The sequence below is a fragment of the Xiphias gladius genome, chromosome 15 (assembly GCF_016859285.1).
Source record: "Xiphias gladius isolate SHS-SW01 ecotype Sanya breed wild chromosome 15, ASM1685928v1, whole genome shotgun sequence".
NCBI classification, from domain to species: domain Eukaryota; kingdom Metazoa; phylum Chordata; class Actinopteri; order Istiophoriformes; family Xiphiidae; genus Xiphias; species Xiphias gladius.
The window spans coordinates 7818219-7842636 of record NC_053414.1 but is presented as its reverse complement, the minus strand read 5'-3'; the positions used below and the strand labels follow the sequence as shown (position 1 = coordinate 7842636).

Below are 24418 nucleotides of genomic sequence, written 5' to 3'. Positions count from 1 at the left end.
TTTTTGGCGACATTATGAGTAAACTGTTATGAGAGAATGTTGTGTGTGAAAATACCAGGAGATCAAGTTACAGAGATCACCCCCCACCCCCCTCCATTCTGATGTTTGAGGTGAACATTAACTGAAGCTCCTGATTCTGGATCTGCATGATTTTATACATTTCACTGCTGACACATGATCGGTTGATTGGATCATTGTATGAATAAGCAGGTGCACAGGTGTTGCTAAAAAAAAAAATGCTCGTTGTGTGTAGGTGGCTTCATTTTTGAAGGGTATTTGGTAAAAATAACGACCCAGCACTTACAGTACTTACTCTTTGCTGTCCAGCAGGGGTCGGTATTCGCCCTTTCTAGCTGGTAACCTCCCATTGCCGTTGGAAAAAGAAAAGAAAAAAGGAAAAAAACAGAAGAAGAAGAAGTGGTGGCGCAACACAGTTTAGCTAACCCAGACAGTAGGTGTAGTTCATGACAGCTGCCCCATCCACAATAACGCTACAACTTAGCCTCATTTGCTGTCCATCCTCGTTTTCATATGACATCCTTCAAACCCGGCGGCCACATCGCACTATGTTCGAGGTAACGTAGCTGCTATTCGGGCTATTATCACACTGCACAGCCGGCTGTCGTTGGCTGGGATTCTGGACGTAGCTTAACTGTTGCAGCTAGGTACATTCAGTTCATTTACCTGCAGATAAATAAGAAGTACCCCGTTAGGTGGGAGTCCACCGGCGTGACACGGGTTAAAACATTAGTGAACCCCCTTTCGCTCCTACATTTAGCAACAGCCCTAAAGAATATTGTCAGAATAGTTTAACAGCTAGCTAGTTAGCTGGTGGCGTTTGTTATAAACTGTCTAGCGTTGCATTCAAAAACATAGATAACTTCTGTGATTTATTCTCTCTTCCTGACCGTCGAGGAAGCACTTCTTTTGTTTCAAAGTGTTGCGGTAGCGAAGAAAATATCAAGACATAATATCAGCTCAAGGTGTCAATGATAATGCGAGCTAGCGTAACAAAACAGACAAGTTTATTTAAGCCCGACGCCAACTGTCACATTATCGCTTTCATGCATTTAAGATTGGTGTCACCCTATGACTAAGTCATTCATTTTAGCGGCGCACAAAAACCTCCAGTTTCTTGTAAATATGTGAATTTGCCACCGTGTTTGATCACTTCATTTGCCAAGAGTAAACATAGCAAATCTTTACTTTCAGCCCTGTAAAAACATAGATAGATAGATAGATGACAGTTATGAGGTAGTAAGGTAAGAAAACAAACGAAAATTTAAACCTTAATCAAGAGACATTAAATTTAAAAAAAGTTACTTGATAAGACTAGAAACCGATTCTTTAATATACACTCAGCCGACAGTTTAATTAGTTTATTTAGTTCTATTATTTACTCAAACTAGTGCAGTCTAATACAGCAGTCATGCAACAAATCATGTTATAATGTTCAGACAGGCTTTCTATTATTTTCTTTCATATCAAAGAGGGTAGGCGAAATAACAAACACTTCTCTGTAAATACAGAGGTACAATACAGTTCAACAGCACCACAAACCACATCCTTCAAAATGATCATGCACTTGAATCAAGCACTCTTTAAATCTCTCTCTCTAAAACATTTTGATAAAAACTAAAAATTTACAATTAAAATTATACATTCATGAAGGTGGGATTAATGGCAGGACTGTTGCAGAACTGCATTAGTTCTAGCTGGGTTTACCTAATATACTGGCAACTGAGTGTAAACTGAATTTACATTGTACAAAGATAGTATCACAGTAATACACTGTATATTACTGCAAGTAGGTATTGTGTGAATTCAGGTCCCCCAAAAAAGACAGCAAAAAAAAAGGCCTTGGAAGGTATTAAAAAGGTTTAAATTTCATTTTTAAAAAGTCTTGTCTTGCCTGCTGTAGGCAGTAACATAACAATACTTTTAATCATAATGCGGGCTGTTGAGATACGTTGTACATTTATAAACTAAAAGTGCGATTGTTTTGGCAGTGGATAGTGTGAGCAGGTGGACTTTATGGAGTTTATCATCATCAGACCTGCAGCAATCACTGTCACCACTGCTACCTACAGTAGCTAAGAAGCTCATCAACTCACAATGAGCAAACTGTCAAATTTAGCAAGAACTTTAATGAAGGGATTGTTTTTTTAATTGGTTTATCCATCCATCAGTTCTTGCTGCTTCTCTGGGTCCAGATAATATTAATTGATGAGCTACAGTAGGAATTATTATATATATGTAAATATATGTATATTTATATATGTGTATATGTATGTATATGTGTGTATGTGTATATTTGTGTATGTATATATATATGTATATATATGTATGTATATGTATATGTATGTATATGTATATAAATATATATGTACATATTTTTATATGTATGTATATGTATATTTATATGTATATAAATATATATGTATATGTATATTAATATGTATATAAATATATATGTAAATATATGTATATTTTTTATATATGTATATATGTATATGTTTGTTTATATATATATGCGTATGCGTATGTATATGTGTGTGTGTGTGTGTGTGTGTGTGTGTGTGTGTGTGTGTGTGTGTGTGTGTGTGTGTGTGTGTGTGTGTGTGTGTGTGTGTGTGTGTGTGTGTGTGTGTGTGTGTGTATTGTACTGAAATAAATGTCAAAACATCCATGTTGTTAATAATTCATTGTAGGCCTGAATGTCCCCACTGGTTTTCTGTCATTCTTTGACCTGTATGATCATGAAGCAGGGATTAAATTACATTCTGTGTGATAATAAGACTTACTTACTTACTAAGACTTACTTTACATCTGTAAAATGGAAACATAGTAGTCTTTTCAAAGGCAGACAAATATGTTTGTATCTTAACTGTGTTTATGTGGTTTTAGCACATCACTACTATAATGTACTCTAAGTTGCTGGTTTATTATGTACACCTACTGTAGCTAAAGCTTATGAAATGTTGAATAAAATAATTTTTCGTGATTTTGGAGGCTGTAGTTTGTGGTGCTGTTGAACTGCACTGTATTATACTTAGAGACATTTCAAAGTTTTAGTCTGTCCACACTGATTGAACGTTATACTGTTCATAAAGGTAGGATTTATGACAGGAATGTTGAACTAGCTTGAACTAGGTGTACTTAATACATTTGCAACTGAGTGTACAACTCATTCAAAGTTCATTATCATTAACGGTGATTGCACAGTGCTTTGACTGTTCTGTTGTTCTGTTGTGAATGTTACACAGATCAACCAGAAAATCAATTCGCAGTGGTTTGAAATTTGGATGTGTTAGATAATCCATCACAGTGAATGTAATGTCAGCTTCTATTTGTTGTCACATCACATTTTTGCTGTGTTTCAGTGCAGTGCAGACTTTATATTGCTATAGTGTTATGCTATTCAATAATAGCATATCTGCTAGTGTCAAATTTCTAACTTGAGCATTTTCCAGCAAATCAGTTTTTGTATCATACAGAAATTAGTAATTGAAGAGAAGTAATGGGCTAAAACATTGGTATGGTCACATTTGTACATTTTCTTGACCAGCCTTACCTATCAGAAAAACTGTAAACATGTACAGCCATGCGTAAAAAACTGCTCACATGAGAGACCTAGTCGTAATTAAGAGGAGGGGTGAGAAAGAATTTCTAAAGGCAACAATATCTCTCACTTTGTCAATAAACTGTTGCCAAAATGGCTGAAATTAATTAAATTAAATCTTAACAATAATCCAGTAGATACAGCTAATTAAAATCAAGCTTTAAAGCCGGCACAGGTTGTTTATATCTGCTTTAATTAGTAAACAACCCTCTATAAAATTGTGACATAACAAAAACAGCCATTTTAGGCTTTTTTAAATTTGTAACTTTTACGTTTATATGGTGTAAAAGAAGATAGTGAACCCCTGAACACTGTACACAAACTCCCCAGACAATTACACAGCAAGCAACTGATAAATTATAGGCGTCTCAACATCTATAGAATACAATTGAAACCCCGAAATAGAAAAAACCAGAAGGGCTCAAAATTTGTAATATTTTGAATTAACTGCCTCACAGAGCTCTGACCTAACATTGCTTTTTAAAAAATAAACATAGTGCTGACAGCATGCTGGAGTTTGCTACTTTTTGCATGATTTCATTGTCCTAAAAACCTGTATACCAGGTGTGCATTAGAAAGTATTAAGTTGGACATTTAATGTGAGACAACTGGACTGTAAAGGCGGGTCGCATTCTTGGAATAATATTTGCACCCAAGTTGTAACAATTGGATGTTGCTGCTGCCCTAAACTTGTGCTGAGCACATATTTTAAAGGTTTTTGAACTTTGTTACTGTATGCCTTGCAGGCCCTGATTACGGAGCATGAGTGTCTGTGTCTTAATATCTGAATAGGATCCTGATCTCCAAGATCCGTTGTCACTGAGTCTAAATGAAAATTTTGATGACCAGAATTTGCCACATCATGATCCAAGAAAAGCACCAGCAAGTCCCGACTATAATTGTGAGACACCAGAGATTAGAGTAATCATCAAAGAGGAAGAGGACGGCTGGACTGTGAGTGAAAATCGTGAGTGGAAAATCTTAAATATCAGCATCACCTTACTAGATGACATACACACAGTTACTCTGTTGTGATTTGTCACATTTTTGCTTTGCATTGTAACGTTTAATACAGATGAGAGCTTCTGTTCAGAGGAAGAAAAAGAGGATACTTCTGCACACAGTTGTCAGTCCAACCTCAAAGCATGTGGGAAAGAGAGCTCCATTTCATATGGAGTAAAGAGACAAGAGAGAGTTAATTCGGTGGAGAAACTCTCGGAGGAGTCCGGTGGCCCCACTCTCTATGGCCAGAGCTCCTCTGCCACAGAGGGGCGGCAGAGACACATGCTCATTGACTCTGATGAGAAACCTAAGATTTCCTGTGTTCGCGGGAAGGCTGCGGGAAATGAGACTCTGGATCAGAGCAGTAACAGGGGACAGAAATCTTTCTCCTGCCCCATAAGTGAGACGACCCCCAGTCACAAAAGAAACATGAATTCCCATCAGAGAACACTTGCCGAGGATAGGTGTTACGCTCCGGACCAGAGCCTCGACGTAAAACAAAGCACATCTTTGCCAACAGAAGCAGAACTACAAGAGACCAAAAGATCAGCACCTTACCAAACCGTATGTACATACATGAAATAACATTATACAAATGTTATTCATTTATAAAGAAAAATCCGTTAGGATTTTTTAATAAAGACATAATAAGCTGCTATTTTTAGTTTACTTTAAGTATCAAACTAAGTGAGATTATTATGGTAGGCAAATATCTTTCGAAAGTGTTAATGAGTACTTTTTTTCCCCCTGTGCATTCCAGCCAAATGAGAGAAATGTTAAAATCTGGTGTCTTCTTCTTCTTCTTCTTCTTCTTCTTCTTCTTCATCAGTTTAACTTGGTGGGTAAAGAGAAACCCAAAAGACCTTTTCACACTGTGTTCTGTATTTAGGATTCTCCTGAACATAAGCCCCTGATGTCACATGGACTCAAGATGGCATCTGCAAACTTAGAGGACCAAACACTCCATTTGACTGTTAGATTGCAGGCGGGGGAGGATGAGGAAGAGGAGGAACAAGATGAAGAAATTGGAGGTTTAATCAACTCCGATGGAGAAGTGGTAGAGTGGGATGCCAGTAAGTTATATGTTTACTGATAGCCCTAACTTCTGTAAGCACTAAACATATTTTTACTCAGGGGACCACTCTTTTTTTTAGTATTTATTTGGTAAAGAATATTTAGGTAATATTTGAAAAAAGATACATTCTGGAAATACATGTAAGTGTTTCCAAAACAAGATCTCTCAATTTCATGAAAAGTTAATCGTACAAAGTCTCAGTTCTTTTGTTTTCTGTCATCATTCTGTTCACATTCACATTGTAATTCACCATTAGTAAAATATGCATATAGTTAATCATTACATTGGCTTAATTTTTCATCTAGAATACAGCCCATCAGGTAGATTTGAACCTGAGCCTACTGTCTTGCTTTTTACAGGAGACAGTCCTGACCGAGGCTCTGATTGCACAGAAAGTCCTCAGCCTACCAAGGTAATTTGTCTTAAGACACATTTGATCAATTTTGCAATGCACAGGGATAGATAAGGGCTTCCCCCCTTAAGTCTCTTGAAAACTGAGTCTGTACGTAGCATGTAATTGCATGTTACATATCATAAAATTAAACAGCACCGCATATAAAGCCTTCAGAATGATCATAGTGCTGAGTGAATATGTGCCCTGCAAAAAAATGGGGGTGAAAAAAATGGAATTGTGCCATGATGAAAATGTATTGAGCAGATTTAATGGTAAATGGCTTTGATAGGTAGCGTGGAGGAGCCGAGGATCAAACCACTGACCTTCCGATTATTGGACGACCTGCTCTACCTCTTGAGCCACAGCCGCCCCGAACACACACCAAAATTATGATCCATTTGTTAAGTGTATCATAAGGTGTCCCCAGAACCCCCCAAAATTTTAATTTTGCCTGAGTTAAATGCAGCGGCTGCCTGCTAAGATTAGCGCTTTGCTTAGGGATGGAGGAGAGCAGGTGTCTAAATCTTGACATACTGACTTTAGCGACCAAAATTGTTTGAACAGCACGGTGTTACTTTTGTTTTATTGTTGATATTCACTTAAAAGTTCAACATCAAAATACAATTTTGAACCAGGGAAGGTTTTGGGGGTACATTTCTGATGGTTTTTAATGATTATGATCGCAGGGTGTCGGCCTTTCCGAGTCTCAGCTGCAAGGCCAAAACCAGAGAGACAGCAGTAGTCCAACGCTTATCATGGAAGTTGTGTCTGTGGGAGAAGATGAAGAAAGGGAAGAAGGGGAGAAAAAAGAGAGAGTAGTAAAGATGACGACTGTTTCGCCCTTATACCGTGGTAAACGGAAATCAAAAGAAAAATAAAAACTGTTCAGGTTGTAAATAGTTATGTCTCAGTTCTGAGGTTATCTTTTTGCATGTGATGTTAGCAGGAAAGAGACGCAGAAAAAAGAAGAAGGTTCCAGAAATAACAGTGGCATCAATGGATGTCTCAGACGCAGAGAGAGAAGCTCCTGCAAATCCTGGTGAGCGGGATGACTGGGAGGCTACACTGAAATTCACTATGATGCACTTTCACAATGTTGGTTTACGTAGTACATGTGGAGGATTCACAAGAGTCATATTGAGATTTCTGTTGAATCTTTTATTTTAACCTGTTATTCAGAATTCAACATCACTCTCACTGTATTGCTTTCCATACTGAAATATTTTTTACCGTTCTATTTATGGCACAAAGTAAAAAGAAGGGGCAGAAGAAGAAAGATTTCAGAAACTCCATTGCTGTCTGGAGAAGACTTGGAGGCAGAGCCTGGAAGTGAGTTTTCCTCTTGATTTTTATAGAGACCGAATGCATGTTTATGCATCTGAAATAACAATTTTTGTTTTTTATAATTTTTTTAAATCTTTTTTTCCCCCTAGTATCAAGGCGTACTCGACGAAAGAGAAAATTCCATACCATAGTGGAATCAGAAGAATTAAACCCAAAAACTGTCCGCCGTGTCTCCGGTAAGACAAGAAAAAATTTGGTTCACAAGTAGAGGTTGGGTTTTGATTTAGTTGATTTGAAACTTTTTTTTTTTTTTTCTTTTGGCAGCAAAGCGACCTTACAGAAGAAAGAAAGATACCAAAACATCTCCTGAAGGAGAAGGAGAAAACACTGGTGTTTCAGCTGGTAAGAGCAAGTAAAATGTCCACCAGAGTCTATAACCAGTATGGTATCCTTTGCCAAGGAAATAGAAGATGGCTGCGATTAAATTACCTTAATTTGTTAAGTTTTTAAGTACCCTAATTTTTTAAGGAGACTGAGCCAACCATGTTGCCCCATGGTTGGCTCAGTCTCCAAAAAAGTAAAAAGTAAGCAAAAAGCTATGGCTCCCTGCAGTTAAATACACCTCGTGCAGTGATTTAGAACACTGGATATACTCTATATATAGGTACCATGAGGAACTGCGATTTTAATGTACACCTGCCAGGTATTTTCTGTTAATAGACTCACCCCAGACGGCCAGGTCATGCTAAATGTATAGACGGACTTTTCTGATTTTCAAATAAAGTATTCATTAAAACAAGGAAAACACTGCACTTCCAGTCCAACCTGTGTCACCCATCCGCAGAAAAAAAATAACGGCAGCAGCAGTCCAGATGTTGATATGCCGATGTCTAACATCTACAGGCGAGAACAAATTATTTTGACACTGTTGATTGCGCAAAGAAAAAAATTGGGGTTAGAGGCCAAAACAATAAAAGCATAATTATATTAAATAGGTTTGGGTATTTGCTGCTGAATAATCTGCATATCAGGTCTTGGGACTGTTTCTCTAGTAAATTAACACTTTAAACTCACTCATAAATGTTTTGAAAAAGGAAGTATACAGTATGTTATTTGCAGTTTTTTAAATGCTTTGAAGTATTTCCCATGATGGTTAGAGTCATATGGTTATTTTTTTTTAATTTTAATGTTTGTTCGTGCCAAACCTCAAAACTCACTCAGACCGAAAGAAAAAAGCAGTTATGAAAATGGATAACTTACTAGAACACTCACTGCCTGCAGGTGTTAAATTGCATGAGCTATTACTTTCTTTGCCTGCAGGTGGCGACATCAACATGTCCACATCTGTAGGTCTAAATTGCTGTTGCCATTATTTTTCTTTTCTATACATGAATTGGTCTGACTATTAGCAGACCAATCGGCGTTTCGCTTAACAGGAAGGAGTGATTTTGAGTTTGAGTTTGAAAATGAGTTACATGTCATTTTCGTTCAGTGTTTAGCACCTAAAAAGACAATAGTTTTGCTTTAGAACAGAGCTCATTGACAAGAGTTATTAAAGAAAACAAATGAACAATATCAACAGACTCTGGTTGATATGTGCTTGGATTCCAAAATGTCTGCAAGCTCATTTTGTAAGCATTAAATGAACAGCCTAACCTTGTAATTTCATATTCTTTTCTCCCCGCATAGGGAAGAAGCGTCCTGGCAGAAAGATGGTTCGTGTACCGGTAGAAATACCTCCTGAGCTCCTGAAGAGGCCCAAAGAGAAGATAGAGTACCACTGCTCGGTTTGTGGCAAAGAATTTCCTCATGCCTATAAACTAGAGAGGCACGAGCTGATCCACACAGGAGAGAAACCTTACTGCTGCTCCATCTGTGGTCGGGGTTTTAACCAGAAGGGAAATCTCAAAACGCACTACAAAGTCCACTTAGGTGAGAGCTGTTCCAGGACAACTGGATAATCATTAACTATTTGGCTCAAACCTCAGCATTTGAGCCACGATTTTGTGAGAGGAGTCAAATGTGTACATTCAGACTTTTCTAGGAGGTCACTGATATTAGACACATTATATTAGACATACAATTAATTCATTTTCAGGTAACACTAAACAAATGGTAATTTTTTTAGGAAATTGCATGGATGAAATATAGGGCTATCAAGAAATTTTAATTTCGATATTTTGACCAAAGCCAACTTCAAAGAACTTGAAAATTCATCGGTATCTATGAAACAGGACAAATTTACTGTATCTTATAATAGGAACAATACTGTGATACTTAAAATGACTATGTGTTTCTACTCGCCACATGCAAATGTACAATTATATTTTAGCGGTGACTGCTATGTAGTTGTCCATGTTTAATAATAAAGACAAGCTGTTGGTAAGTCACATCTGACAATTAAAGCTGAAGATACCAGATGTCATATAAAGTGATCCTGTTGAAGCTCTTAGCGTCCACTCTCAATTCTGAGCGAAGGTTAGCTAATGTTATAGTTTCACAGACTGGCGAGACAAGCTTCTGCTCAGCCCTGAATGTCCAGAGATCCTGGTTAAAGTGATGAAGATAATGATGAAATGTGCTAAAGGTATAACTATTAGATTTGGACTGTTGTTTACTGTCTGCTAGCTTTGATTGTCGGTAAGTACTCAACTGCTATCTCGCTGTAATATACAGGGCTGGAAAAGGACGTGCAGTCTTGCTGCAGTGACTCGTTCTCGCCCAAACCCTGGTTTGTCCATGTTTTCATGTAATGGTAAATGTCTGTAAAAATACTGACGTTATTTGCTTGAGAAAATACTTTATGAAAGATTTTATGCCAAATGGCACAGTTTTGGTATGGATGACCCTGGACTCATTCAAAACCTGTCTTTTGAAACTATAGATACTTAAGTAAAAGTTTTTATTCCTTAAGAGGACAAAGACTAAAACATGGTTTTTCTTTACTTTATCTCTGTGAAGGTCGTAAGGGTGTTGTGGACTTTGAGGATGAGGTGAATCCCATAGCGTCAGAACTCTCCGAATACTTGAAGTCTCTGCCGGGGGAGTCCAGGATCAGATCTTCCCTCCGTTGCCTGGAATGTGGAAAAGACTGTGAGAGTCAGTCTGCTTTACAAGCACACCACATTACTACACACGCACAGACAGCTGCTGAATCAGACACAGTTGAGCACAGCACATCACAGCTTCTCTTCTGCCGCCGCTGTGGCATTCAGTTTAGCGAAAAAGAAAAGCTGGAAGAACACATGAAAACCCACATCAAGGAGAAACCCTACTCTTGTCCCGACTGTGGCAAGAGGTTCATCAATGAGAGCTACATACAAATTCACCAGCGCATCCATACTGGGGAGAGACCGTTCCTCTGCTCTCAGTGCGGCAGAGGGTTCCACACGGCTTCATCTCTCAAGCTGCATGAGATGCAGCACTCTGAGGAAAGGCCGTTCGCATGTTCCATCTGTGGGAAGACGTTTCGGATAAACTCGTACCTAACAGCACATTACCAGACCCACATTAAAGACAGACCTTTCATTTGTAGCATCTGTGGGAAAGGCTACTCTAGAGCCGAGGAACTGAAGGTACACCACAGGCTTCACACTGGAGAGAGACCCTACGAGTGTGGAGAATGTGGGAAGAGCTTCATTTACCGCCAAGGTCTGCGTCAGCATCAGCGCACACATGCTGGAAAACGCATCGGGCCAACAAGACAGCTCGGCAGACCGAAGCAACAGGCCAGGATGGACATCTAACAGTCGCTCCAATGATTAGTTGTTTATCTGTGTCTGAAAATATTGCAGTAAAATGAACTTCTTCCTTGTTCTTCTTTCTTCCATTTCTCCCCCAACTACAGCACTGACGATTACTGTGTCTGAAAATACGTGCAACAGAGTCAGTGTGGATTGCCAAGAATAATTTGGAAGCTTACTGTGTTGTCTTTCCTGTATTCATGTTTTGTACTCATGTTTTTATGTTAACTCTAGTAGCCCATCTGTACAATTCGAGTGCCTTTGTATCCTGCATGCCAAATACTAATACTTAATGTTAAAAATTATGCACAATATCCTTGTTATTTTAAAATCCATGTTGATGGAATACAGAAATTTTTCAGAAACGTCTGTTTTTTTTCCTTACATCATGAAATTGGAGGGGCATAGCGCTTTCTACAATCAGCTTATAGACCACCCCTTGACACTTGGTATCAAAGTAGCATAACATACTGAACAATAACTTCAGGAAGCTTTTACCCCTTTTGAGCTCTTTATGTTCTGTGTGTTGTGTTACAGTATTTAACCACAGTGGACACTAATAGTGATTAGACTATTTGGGTTTGACACTGATCAACCAACAAACCGAAGAGAGTGACCTGCTGGTCACACTAGAGGAAAAGTCCGAGGGCCACCAAATGGACCTATCTACAGCAAATTTCATGGCAACCCACCCAACAGTTGTTAAGATACTGTACTCTGAACCACAAATGTTAACCACACTGTAACACACCAAAGTCATCAGGATCATACCTTGAGGACCACAAAGTGGTGGACGACTGAGTCACAGGCTGACTTTGCTATTAATAGAGACACGCCCCTAGCGTGGTTAAAAAAACTTAAAGACTACAGTTTCAAAGTGAAAACATATCTACAGACTGATATAAATGAAGTATAAAACTAAATAGTGTAGTGCACAAGGATTCACCCCCATCAGGTCTGCAATTTTCATCCACTTTCTGAAGAAGTTTGTTTTCCATGTGTGTCATTTTTTTTTTTTCTGTTGATCAATGTAAAAAATGTAATTGCACTGAAAACACGAAAGCAAAATTCACTACCCACGGCAGTTGCATTCTAGCTGAAAATGTACGTGTCAGGAACATACCGAGCGCACAGCGTGAAAAGATTTTGGCTGGAGTTTCGCTTCACTATCAGCTGTTTCGTAAAACTGGCTGAGTGAGTGAGCGACCGAGTGCGAAACGCTTAAAAACCAAGTCGTCATGTCTTTGCAAACCGGTGCCACTACACCCGCAGGGTGTCATATCTACCTGTGCAAATTCCAGTATGGATCAGTTTGTGGTTTCATTTCTGAAAGCTAGATAAATGTTTGTAAAATAAAAAAAAGGACACTATATTATGAGAACTACCATAGCATGTACAGAGGTAAACTCCAGTCTACAATTAGAGTAGAAAAAAAAAAAGGTTTACATCTAGTTTGCAGGATTTTATTCAAAACCCAGGTAAATATGAATAGAAGATGAGATTGCTACTAGAGTATGGCCCCTAAAGGTTTCCCATTAACTTCCCATTAAGGCCTGAGCCAGCGGTGTGCACTACACTCTTACCATTTTGCAGTCATAATAATCAGAGCATCCAGTGGGAACAATGATACGCAGGTCTAAAATCAAACAACCATAGTTTTTACACTTAATCCGGAAGATCCAGATGGAAATCAAGCCTTGAAAAATGTTTCATCACGAGGACTTGATGGTTAGTTAATGGTTAATATGCATTAATATGCAGATTTGGCGAACTTTTTAAAAATTTTGTTCAATCCTTGCCAACTCTTAAGTCATAAGAAGCTCAGTTGTCAAAAGATAAACATAGTTTTGTACTTGTAAGACACACATTTGCATAGGATTTTTTTTTAATTTTTCGTATAATTAATCTACAAATATCCAGGCATTCACAAGAAATTCAAATTGGTGAGGTCCCACAGTTTGCCCTAAGATTAAAAGCATTTAGGGGCCGTGGGGGGGAAAAAAACAAAACAAAAAACAGAAAAACAGATCTCCACGTAAATGTTTAAGAACAAAATATAGCTCTAAATCCTTGGGGGAAATCAGACTTGAAAGAAAAAAACCAAGCTACTGGCGGAGGGACACTTCACGCGCGTTGGCAGACAGCAGCTATGGGCACCACTCGACGGCCCGGATCGCCCGTTTCCCGTCCCCCGAACCTGGCAACCCCGGAGACCCGGCCCGCCTCCCACTCGGCTCGCGCGAGGACACCAACGACCTTGCCGCGCCCGCGCCGCGGCGACGAGCGTCGGAAGTTAACGCCGGGATTTCCCCCCCTCACCCACCGTGGATGAGGTGGGTCCCATACATTTGGCCACACAGGTCGAGTTAGCTGCAGCATGCTAGCCAGCCGTTAGCCGGCTGTCCGGTAGCAAGAGAGAGTGTGTGTGTGTGTGTGTGTGTGTGTGTGTGTGTGTGTGTGAGTAGCAGCATGTTAACTTCTCAGGTTTGTTTACCGCGATAGCAACTCGGCAGGGGCGTGTCTGTGCGGGACGGGGGCTTTTGAAACGCGCTGCCGGGGTCCTCGGGTTTTCTCAAAATGCACGCATTTTTGTCGCAGCTCATCACGGGCGTGTCGTTAAAATAGATTTCGAAGCGCAGCCGTTGAGGTTGTAGTTGTAATTAAAACGGTGCAGACGTGACGCGGGGCCGCGTCGCCACCGTTTACCGCGGACGACCGATATTTACGTTGCGTCGCGTGCCCGTGCTGACAGACCTCCCGATCGTGCTCCCGATCCCGTCTGATGTTACCGTGCTACTGCGCGTTGCTGTGGAGGCCTGTTGCCCAGTGAAAACACCGGTATCAGGCCATTCTCACTAAAATGTTGAGTAAGTACAAGACGTGTTCATTGAATACGGTTTAATTTGTTTGTGGCCAAAGCCCAAGAGGAATGAGGCCAATTGATTTGAAAAAACATTAATGGTTGAATAATTGAACCATAAGGAAAAGTTCATATTGAGGAACAGACTGCAACAAAAGTAAGTAAAACCTTCATCAGAGATTTCTTTCTTTTAATTTTTTTTTTTAAATATTTTGTATGCCTTGCTTTATTTTTGATGACAGAGTTGATCCTGCTGGGGCATGGACGGTGCCAGTCTTGTACAAATCTGTGGAGAGTTGTTCTGCCATTCTTTGCAGATGTTTTTCATTCCAGCTGCTCTTTGATGGAGAGGTTTTTGTTGCTCTACCTTCCACTTTGAAATACTCCAAGGGGGTTCTGTTGTATTCAAGTTGGGGGGGGCATACTGGGTCAGGTCGTAGTTTTCACTTTTTTTCTACCTTAAAAACTCTTGTGTTTTTTTTGTGACAGTGTGTTTGGGATCATTGTCCTGTTGGAAAAGTCCTCTCCTGCCAGGCTTCTCGAGACTGGGGAGTCATCTTTTCACTCAAGTACTTGGGTACAGAAACTCGTTTTAACGGCCAGCGCCGTGCAGTCACTGTGGTAGTCCTGGCCAGGTCCACGGCAACCGTGCCGGACCCCATCTGATCCAAACACATTTATTTTGCATGTCCGTCTTTATTTTCAGAATCAGAATGTGACCCAAGACTGCGCTGCCAACACTCATCAGGCTGCTTTTCACGCTCTTCGCCAGAGTTCGATCTCACAGTTTTGTGCCGTGTTGTGAACAGTGGTTTTCTTCTTGGACTGTGTCCATGGAGGTCGACTTGATGTAAAGTTCTTCACCACACTGTCTGATCAGTCACAGAAACACCGGTTTCCACAGATAATTCTTGTGCCCAGTCAGAAGCACTTACCCGTCCGATTTTCAATGCAAAGCTGCATAAATAGCAAATTGTGCGTAGCGTCAAATTTTTTAAGGACGGCCGCTGTGCCTTCTATTAATGGCAGGGTGCCTCTGTGGTAGTATGTAGAGGTATGAATCTGCGTTTATGTTCACTAGCCTACTGATGCCCTTGTGCCCTCTCCCATCTTTATGAAGTCTCAAAATCTGGTTCTTTCTCGTTCACGTGGAGCCATGTTGCATCAGACACAACCCAGGGCAAAACTGAGGAGGCTGTGGTGTTCCACAGGTTCCTTTATGGCCTTGTTCATGCAGTTAGCCTTAAGTAGAAAGCACTTTACCTAACCTGTTTATTTTAAATTATACATACGATCAAATACCCTACACTTCAACTTAAAAGTAAGACAATTATTATAAGATGGTATAATTTTGATGCTATTGTATAGGGGTGTACGCAATTTTGCAGTCATTATCGAAAGTACTGATTAGGCAGCAGAATGGCCCCCCTGCCGGATTGTTATATTATTAGATTATTATTACTAATGCATTAATATGTAGGCAGTATTTTAAAGTTGTAGGGGGTTTTCCTCTTTTAGTAGGAGACCTATTTGAATGCACAGCCATCGAAATGGCACAATAACTTTTTACGATACGTGTAAATGTAGACCACATGGTCTCAAAGAAGCACTGATCAGCTTGGCAAACCATTGTAATATATCAGAGGAAAAGGTTTCTGATGGTTAACACATCTTTAGTAGAAGTCATGGTTTATTTAACAATTTTGATGATAATTTCCAAGAAACTTTCCTGGAAAGAATTTTGCAGTCCTGTACTAATTATGGGGGAAATGGAGACAGTGTTCATTTGGTACGATTCCATTTAATTCATTTCCTTTAACTAGTGGTGTAACCGAGTGAGTTTTTTTCCGACAGTGCAGAGCACGTCAGCTGTGAAATTTGTCCACAGGCAAGCCAGCAGTTCAGCTTGTATGGAGAATAAAATTACCAATGATCAATGAATAATGAATGAATATCTGCTTGGGTTTAATACAGCTGTTTTTGTTTTTTTTCGTTTTTTTCCTAGTGGAGTTCCTATTTTGCAAATCATGGACGTGTAAACTACAGCGTTACTGAAGTCACCTTGTGTAGCAGGGACTTTAGAAAGTGGGAAAAAAAAAAACCCAAATGTAAAATGCATCAGCAACAGATGCAGGTGCAGCGTTTTAGTATGGCTGTTATTAACTGAGCTTTTCATGGGAGGGTTTTTTCCTGTGTTAGCAGGGGAAGCACAGGTGTAACTAATGGCATTAATGATGGCTCAGCCCCATTGAGTGTCCCAATAAAAGAGCTTGCACACCACCGCGGCCCTGGAATCTGGCTCCTCTAAATGAAGTGCAGTCATTATCAGTGTTATTAATTATTTCCTTCTTGCATATAAAAGTGTCCGCCTTGAAAGGCTTTCAGCAGTGCCTTGTGATTCACATTCTCTCCATAAAAAACGTTCCGCTTTTAATGGGTCTCTAGACCTTTTCCAGACACGACACAAAGTTACTTCCGCAGTCATTTTTATGAGCTAGTTGTATTTCTCAGCCCTATTTGAGTGTGAACAGTTTAATGACTAATCATTAATGACTTGTTCGGTAGATAAAGCTGACACCCGACCATGGCTGGAGCCTCCTCTCCTCTCTCATACGTTTTCTGAAGAGCAAGAGCAGTTTGACCCCTGGTGGTGTGTGTCTGAACCTGTTGTGACATATTATCCAATATCACTCTAATAATTCATATGTATAATCGATAAATGTCTAGAGAATACGTCTCTCCAGTCGGGGCTGCAACTAACGATTACTTTCATCATTGATTAATCCGATGATTAATTTCTCGATTAATTGTTCAATCCATGAAACATGACAAAATAGTGAAAAATATGCCAATAACAACTTTGCAGGATCCAGGCTTACATCTTCAAACGTCTTGTTTGGTCTGACCAAAAGTCCACAACCCAACGCTATTCATTTTACTATCACACATGACAAAGAAAGGCAGCAAATCCTGCCTTTTGAGAAGCTGGACCCTGAGAATGTGTAGCATAACTTTGTTATTCCAGTACACAAGACCAGATTATTACAGTGTAATACAAACAGAGACAAAAGAGGTGTTTTAAATTTTAGTTGCTAGAGTCTCTTTTACAATTTCATGTTAATCTCGGAGGAACATTGAAATAAAAAAAGTGTGACTGTGCTTCCAAAAAGCAAAACAGTTCTGTGGACTGAAATAGTAATAAGGTATGAGTTCCATTTTTTTATTTTCTTAATCTTCCCATCTCTTGTTTAGGAATTCTGCGGCCCCGGCCCCGGCCAAGCTGTCCCCTGTCAATGTGGAACCACACCGGATCATTTACCTGAGTCCAACCATGACCTCCAAAGCCCTGCCAGTGATGTCACATACGTTGAGGGAAGCCAACCCAAATATGATAACATCAGTCCTCAGAGGAATGGACGTGACTGTGGTCGTAATCCTTTGCATGGAGATCAGAGAATAACTAAGACTAGATGTGAAATGGCTTCACTACGGATAAAAACTAAGGGGGGAGGGAATAGAGCGGCTTCTGAGGTTGTAGCCAAGACTGTAGAGGGATTCTCTCTTTGTTCTGGTGACAAGGACAATCACTCTGCATCAGAAAAACCTGAACAGCCCCAGGAGATCCACAAACACGGGGAGCACTTCTGTCAGCTTTGTAAAAAACAATTCAGAAGTCAAAGTCATCTGTGCCAACACACCAAGAGACACCATGGACGAATCAAGCCTTACAAATGTATCTACTGTCGGAAGCGGTTAACCTTTCGACACCTTCTGCTTCTTCACCTACGAAGCCACACCAAAGAGAAGCCTTTCTTCTGTCCTGTGTGCGGTATGAACTTTTCACTGATGAGACATCTCAAGTCTCATATGAAAAAACACACTAAAAAGACCACTGTCACGACGAAGATGCAAGAGGAAGAAGAGACAGTTGGCCATTTGATCAACTCGGAAGTCGAAGAGTTAGAGTGGGATCCTGCAAACTCTGGTAAGTGGAAATAGTTTTACGTTTTGAATGAATAAATTCTCATTTCTCTCTAATTACTAAAAGTCTACATGTTTTATTGTAGGAGACATTCCTGATGTGCACCACACTGATGATCAAAAGCTGGACAGAAGCATGGACCGGTCTTGCTGCTGCCAAATGTGTGGTGAGAAACTCCCGAACAGCAGAGCTCTGCAACGACACCAGAGGACTCACACTGGAACCGAACCTCATAAATGCTCACAATGTGGGAGAGGCTTTAATTTCCCGAACAGGCTGAAGCGACACCTGTTAATCCACACCAAAGAAAAACCTTTTACCCGCCCAGTGCGTGACAAGACATTCTCTCACCACGGCCGACTGAACGAACATCTCGGCACACGCGGATGGTCCGCTGAAGCCAAGGAGACTGCAGAGGTGTTGGATGGAGCGCAGACTGCCAGTGCTCTGATAAGCTCACATACATCAAAGCTGGACAGGAATGCTACTGGTAAATAGATTCAGTTGTAGAAAAAAACAATGTGGTGTCTTAGTATCTGACCTGAAAGTCAGAGAGTCAAAAAGGTTCTCAGACCTGGAGATGTGACTGTAAATATTTTGTTAACAAATCTGTGAAAATAAAAGCAAGTAGTTCCACTGAAAAGTGACTGACTGCAACGCCTTTGGATCATTCAGATTAAGAGGGACACTGTTACTTGAAAGAGATGACATTTTAAAAAATGTAATATATCACAAGGAGTAAATGAGAAAATATCTTTTTTTTTTTTGTCATTTGGGTGAACTGACCCTTTAATGACAAAACTACAAGTGTGTCTAAAGTAAACATAAAAATAGACAGCATTTTAATACCGCATTGTGAATGTGTAGGCGTTAAGACATGAGGTTTTTCATTTCTCTGTCTACTAATTTGCTCCGGACATCTACGAAAGAGTGACGGTTTTTTGTGTTGTTGATTTGTGCACCTACCAGTTTCTTTGCTCCATACATGCAGGTAACGCTCCTGGGGTGACATTACCCGGTGAAACGCACACAGCCACGCCAAGCAAACCTGGAACTAGCCATTCTTTGAACACAACACCCAGGACGCGGCGAAAGAAGACTGAGGCTGAGGAGCTCTTCAGCTGCACTGAATGCAGTAAGGAGTTCCAGAGCCTATACGCCAGAGACCGCCACCTGAGAGAGAAACATGGCAAGCACCCGCTTCACAAGTGCTGCGACTGTGGACAGACATTTAGAGCCAACCGAAGCTTGATAGTTCACCGCAGGATATACCATCCGGAACCTACAGCAGCTGTGGAACGTGAAGAAGAGCCAAGAGCTCCAAAGACGTATATTTGTTCAACATGTGGAAAGCAGTTCCCTACTAGTGCCTCACTGAAAAGGCACCTTATAATTCACTCAGGGAAGAAACCATACAAGTGCCCTTTGTGTGGAAGAGGTTTCACACAGATTGGAAACCTCAAAACACACCAGAAGGTCCATAAAGGTGAGAACGCTGAACTTGACATTGTTTTCCTTGGCACTTTTCATGTGTGTTCATGATATAGTTGAACACAAGATGGCTTTCCAATACTTGAAGCTCTTTTAGATTCTAAAGGAAAATAAAAAAAAATAAGGCTGAAAATACAGGATTTATTTTTTAAAGCTTAATAGATTTAAAATGTATTTATTTATTTGTTTATTTATTTATTTAGCCACTTGGGGACAACGCTACAAGTTGAAAATACACAACTGACATATATCACCGTGTAAAGTTGTTATTGCTAAGAAGAAACCGTTTCCTATTAAACACGTAGCAAACACATTAGCATTAGCATTTATTTGGAATCATGTTTCTGGCTATCTGGCATTAATCCCTCTCCTTTTAGCTCTGGTTTTGGTCTCTACTACTTAAAAAATCTTTAGCTGCTGAATGCTCCACACGCTAGTTGCTAACTTTTTCTGTCTTTCCTTTCGTGCTGGGCAGGTAGTGTTTATCCGAACTTTTTTTGTTGTTGCTGAGAACAGCTACCTGATGAGACCTTGACCTTCTGTAAACTTGACGAGAGCGTCAAGAGTGAACCAAAACAGTAAAGTTTTGAGCTGTGAAACCATAACAATTAGCTGAAAGATGCTAAAATGCTCTGTAGAGCTGAGGGGAACTGCAGAGTTGGGTGATCACTTTCTATGGGTTCATCACCGTAAGCGACCACCTGCGCATTACACGTGGTAATTTGATCCATTGTTAACATTAAAAGATTGATAATTGCGTCTTTAAGGATGTATTAACTTAATTTTCTTTTTCTTCCAAAAGGGAAATTCACCAACGCGGCAGCATCAGAGAAGAGTTCCCCTCAACCTGATAAGGTTCAGTCATCAGTGGAAATCTGCTTCTGTCAACTGTGTTGGACACAGTTTTCAGATAAACAGCTTTTAGAGGACCACTTGAAGCAAGTCCACGAGTCAAAGAAACCATTTTGTTGCACACAGTGCGGCAAGAGGTTCATGTATATCCAGAAATTAAAAGAACATGAAGCTGTGCACGAGGGTCAGAAGCTCTACCAGTGTTCCCAGTGTGACAAAGGTTTCCAGACCTCAAAGGGACTAGAGAACCACATGCGAGATCACACAGGAGAGAAACCATTCCCATGCGTTATATGTGGGAAAAGGTTCAAGCAGGAATCTACCCTGAGAGCACACTATGTGACTCATTCTGGAGAGAGGCCTCATCTCTGCTCCATCTGTGGCAAACGTTACGCCAGGGCCGAAGAGCTTAAAGTTCACCTCAGAGTTCATACGGGAGAGAAGCCGTACCAGTGTGACGAGTGTGGGAAGAGTTTCTACTACAGGCAAGGCTTCAACAACCATAAGAAAACCCACAATGCCAAACCCATAGGACCCACCAGGCAGCTCGGCAGACCCAGGCAGCCGGGGAGTCCCAGGAGGTCTAACAGGCCCAAGAGGATCTCACAAAGTGCTCTGCCTGATTCAGATGGAGAGGACCCGAAATGGGAGCCTCCTGACCTCGGTAGGTGTGTTGATTAGCTGACCTACCTCTCTAAATCAGAGCCTGTTACATATAGTATTTGCTTCTAGACAAATACAATCTGAAGTGTCTTTAGTTACATGTGTAATACTGTATTAAGTCTTATTTATTGCATTAGTAAATCTATAGACAACTTTACAAATAGTATATAGCTTTAGTCAAACTAGATAGACATTGTCTCTATTGCAAATTGTAATATGCAGCCAAATATAATACAGTTTTCCTTAATTTTTTCTGCTCCTTTGGTGGGATTTTTATTTTATAATGTACTGCTGATTGTGGTCATGGTCAATAGAAATATTGACGCACATTGATATTAATGTAATCAACTTCTCACTAATGGCAGATTTATTGTTTTTACAGTGTAGGATGATTTTATAGGACGATTCAGGACATTTTTTTCAAATGTCCTCCCCCTCTGTCTGTTAAACTTTCCCTTCTGTGTTCAACTTTCTAGCCAAAATATATAAATTATTTACTGTAACAATTCAATCAGTTCATTTGGGGGGAATTATATGATCTCCATGTTGTATTTGTTGTCAACATAATCTTAAACACTGTTTGTGGATGTAATAAAGAAAAAGAAAATTGAAATTACATTCTAGTTCAGGACAAGTGTGGACTGTGTTTTAATGTTTACCAGAGATAATCTTTGGAAGTTTTATGTTAGCTGCAGTAGTGACACAAGTGATGAAATGTTTCAACAGTCACAGACTCTTTAAGCTATTTATTACTAAAATATTAACCCCGTTGTTGTGTAATCTAACTAGTGACTGTAATAATGATGAATGTGAGTCATTTGTTGACATAGGGAACAGGCCTCATCATCAGCTCGGAAACCAAGAAAATCATGCTGCAGAGAACCTCAACCAGGTTAGAAAAATTACATCCTGTTGTTGTTAAAATTAACTTGCTGCCTGTTCACAGGCGTCACCTTTGTTGTGCCTTATGTTCTTCAGCCATCCACGTGGAACTTTGGTCATTATACAGAATTCAGCTTGTGGGACCAAACCCCCAGTATATCTAACTGGAGAGCAGCAGAGGGCCAGGAGGCTTACTGTGGTCCAGCAGGAGGGAGCATCAGTTTCAGTGCCCTCCTCAGGGGCACGGCGGTAAGTGATGCCAAATCACAGCCATTCCTGTTACCTTGACATAGTAATCAAACACTCTACTTTAACAATAAAATAAACAAGGATAATTTAAAACCTCTCATGATCACAGGATCAAGAGCTATTTGAGGAGGGCTGCTCAGCACAGCAGCCCCCCTGGCCCTCTGGGACTTGCTCTTCACCACCACCCTCAGAGCTGGGTCTCGACTCACATCGCCCACATAACACCACATCAGAGAAAATGCAGCTGAGCAAGAGGGCTGCAGAGGTAAATCGGCATGAAGACCAGACACTTGCAAAACAGGGCCAGGATCACAGCCCAACACCTAAGGGTGAGTTAGACTAAAATGGAAATAATATTAAGTTTTATTTTATTTTATAGTCTATTTAACGTGGACTATGCACAATACACTTATTGCACTAGATGAAGCTAAAGCTCATTTTCGTCTGTGGTTCCTGGATAGAAGCCACCAGTGATGCGCAGTTTGATGTAGAAATCACAAGCATTAATAGAAGTATCGCATCACACTCATTGCTTCGCCATATTTACACTAGCTTGTGATTTTTTTTTTTTTTTTTGCTTTAGGGGAAAATCCAAAAAGGCCTGAACCTGTGGATGAACAAAGGTCCCATGAACATCGTCAGGAAAAGCCATCTGTGAAGCCAAAACAACACCAGGGGCCACGCAGACCCAAGAAGAAGTACGACTGTCCGACCTGTGGAAGAGTTTTCTCTCACAACACCGCTCTGAAGCGACACCTTGTGATTCACTCAGGAAAAAGACCATTTAAGTGCTTCATATGTGGAAGAGGATTCACCCAGAGTGGAAACCTCAAAACACACATGAAAGTTCACAGAGGTCAGAAGCAACGACAAGCTTTTGTCCAAGTGACATCTTTTCTTTATGTGTGTTTTCTTTTCTGTGTTTTTCAGTGAAATCCTCTCAACCTTACCTGAATAATAACTTCTAGCTTAATTGTTTTTTCTCCAATTAAGTGAAAGAAAGTTACGTAGATCTAATCTTCTATTTACGCTACAGTATTTTATACTCAAAAGTGTTGTTTTTGATTTTTGTGTACAAATGATTGTTAATTTCATTTTTGAACTCGTATATGCTTTGCCCTGAAGGCCAGGTCACACCAGAAAGTGGCACAACAATCGTCTTAGAGAAATATGTAATTTTAAAAGCTTGGTGACGTGGGCACTGCTTGTAGGACTGGCTGGTAAACTACTGTAATAAAAAAAAAAAAAAAATGCTATGCTAATTCCAGTCGTCGTCAGTCAGCAGCACTGTTACGTTCTTTACTACACCTCTTACTCTGCCCTGACATTTTGTTCTTGATTTATTTATTTATTTATTTATTTTTTAAATGCTGATGTGACTGTACCTTAACAATGCAAAACTGTCCAACAACAAATGACTATAAATCGGTTTGTTTTTCTTGCAGGAGAGTTACCAAATTGGACATTAGTTCAGGAGACGAGGCCTCCTGAAAAATCTCCCGTGACAGTGCATGTGTGTGAAGAGTGTGGAATGGACTTCCCTCAGAAACAACAGCTGGAAGAGCACAGAGAGAGTCACAAAAAGCCTTATGCATGTCCCGACTGTGCTAAGACATTCAAAAACGAATATTATTTTAAAATACATAAGCGCTTTCACTCTGGAGAGTCACCTTTCCTCTGCTCCGAGTGCGGAAAGAGCTGCATCACAGCAGATTCGCTTAAAAAACACGAGCTGACGCACACTGGAGAGAAGAATTTCAACTGTGATCAGTGTGGGAGGGCATTTTCACAATCCTCCCACCTCAACGTGCACGTCAAAACTCACACCGGAGAGCGACCTCATCTCTGCTCAATCTGTGGTAAAAGTTACTCCAAAGCATGTGATCTGAAAGTTCACCTGCGAGTTCACACCGGAGAGAAACCCTATACTTGCGAGAAATGTGGCAAGTGCTTCTATTACTCTCAAGGTTATCGAGCGCATCTGAAGATTCACGACAAGAAGCCGAAACTATCAACAAAACCTCTGGGGAGACCAAAACAGCAGGTGTTAGCGGTAAATAATCAATAATGTCATGGAATTTACAGTAATCTGAACAGACATACGAGGAAAAGATAAATATATGACATTTTACCCATCTGTTATCATATGAAATTACATATATTTCAAATAAGTGATGTGATTGGCCAAGCAATATGCTAGGAATCATGTAATAGTACAGTGTATGTAGTACAGTCTGCTCTATTGGTAATTGTATTGGACCATAGTATTTAAGAAAATAAATCATGATTTTGTGAATGATTTGTTTCTCTGTGTTTGGA

At 40.1% G+C, this 24418-nt stretch overlaps 2 protein-coding genes across 5 annotated transcripts; both read left to right on the top strand.

Annotated features, from left to right (window-relative positions):
• Positions 1–400: 400 nt before the first annotated feature.
• Positions 401–11425, top strand: LOC120799692 (zinc finger protein 37-like). Of its 4 annotated transcripts, XM_040144972.1 has the most exons (14): positions 401–575; positions 4415–4589; positions 4698–5188; positions 5514–5697; positions 6059–6111; positions 6780–6945; positions 7037–7132; positions 7345–7422; positions 7527–7613; positions 7702–7779; positions 9067–9309; positions 9881–9964; positions 10054–10108; positions 10339–10456. In XM_040144972.1, the coding sequence occupies exons 1-14, from the start codon at positions 465–467 to the stop codon at positions 10343–10345; spliced, it is 1908 nt and encodes a 635-aa protein (XP_040000906.1). In that variant the 5' UTR covers positions 401–464; the 3' UTR covers positions 10346–10456. The 4 variants fall into 4 exon arrangements, with proteins under 4 accessions (XP_040000906.1, XP_040000904.1, XP_040000903.1 ...); XM_040144970.1 differs by lacking the exon at positions 10054–10108 and having other exon boundaries at positions 7040–7132; positions 10339–11425; XM_040144969.1 differs by lacking the exon at positions 10054–10108 and having other exon boundaries at positions 10339–11425.
• Positions 11426–13431: 2006 nt separating this feature from the next.
• Positions 13432–24376, top strand: LOC120799691 (zinc finger protein 850-like). The gene is made up of 10 exons (XM_040144968.1): positions 13432–13453; positions 17233–17965; positions 18048–18452; positions 18954–19448; positions 20256–20969; positions 21799–21860; positions 21947–22099; positions 22209–22428; positions 22683–22955; positions 23545–24376. The coding sequence occupies exons 2-10, from the start codon at positions 17458–17460 to the stop codon at positions 24165–24167; spliced, it is 3453 nt and encodes a 1150-aa protein (XP_040000902.1). The 5' UTR covers positions 13432–13453; positions 17233–17457; the 3' UTR covers positions 24168–24376.
• The last annotated feature ends 42 nt before the right edge of the window (positions 24377–24418 follow it).

Excerpts from the sequence above, each read along its gene's own strand:
- LOC120799691 (XM_040144968.1), top strand. The coding sequence starts at position 17,458 with ATGGCTTCACTACGGATAAAAACTAAGGGGGGAGGGAATAGAGCGGCT. Across the intron at positions 20,970-21,798 it reads ATGGGAGCCTCCTGACCTCG|GGAACAGGCCTCATCATCAG; the intron begins GTAGGTGTGTTG and ends TTGTTGACATAG. Across the intron at positions 22,956-23,544 it reads ACACATGAAAGTTCACAGAG|GAGAGTTACCAAATTGGACA; the intron begins GTCAGAAGCAAC and ends TTTTTCTTGCAG.
- LOC120799692 (XM_040144969.1), top strand. The coding sequence starts at position 465 with ATGACAGCTGCCCCATCCACAATAACGCTACAACTTAGCCTCATTTGC. Across the intron at positions 6,112-6,779 it reads AAAGTCCTCAGCCTACCAAG|GGTGTCGGCCTTTCCGAGTC; the intron begins GTAATTTGTCTT and ends TTATGATCGCAG. Across the intron at positions 9,310-9,880 it reads GCACTACAAAGTCCACTTAG|ACTGGCGAGACAAGCTTCTG; the intron begins GTGAGAGCTGTT and ends ATAGTTTCACAG.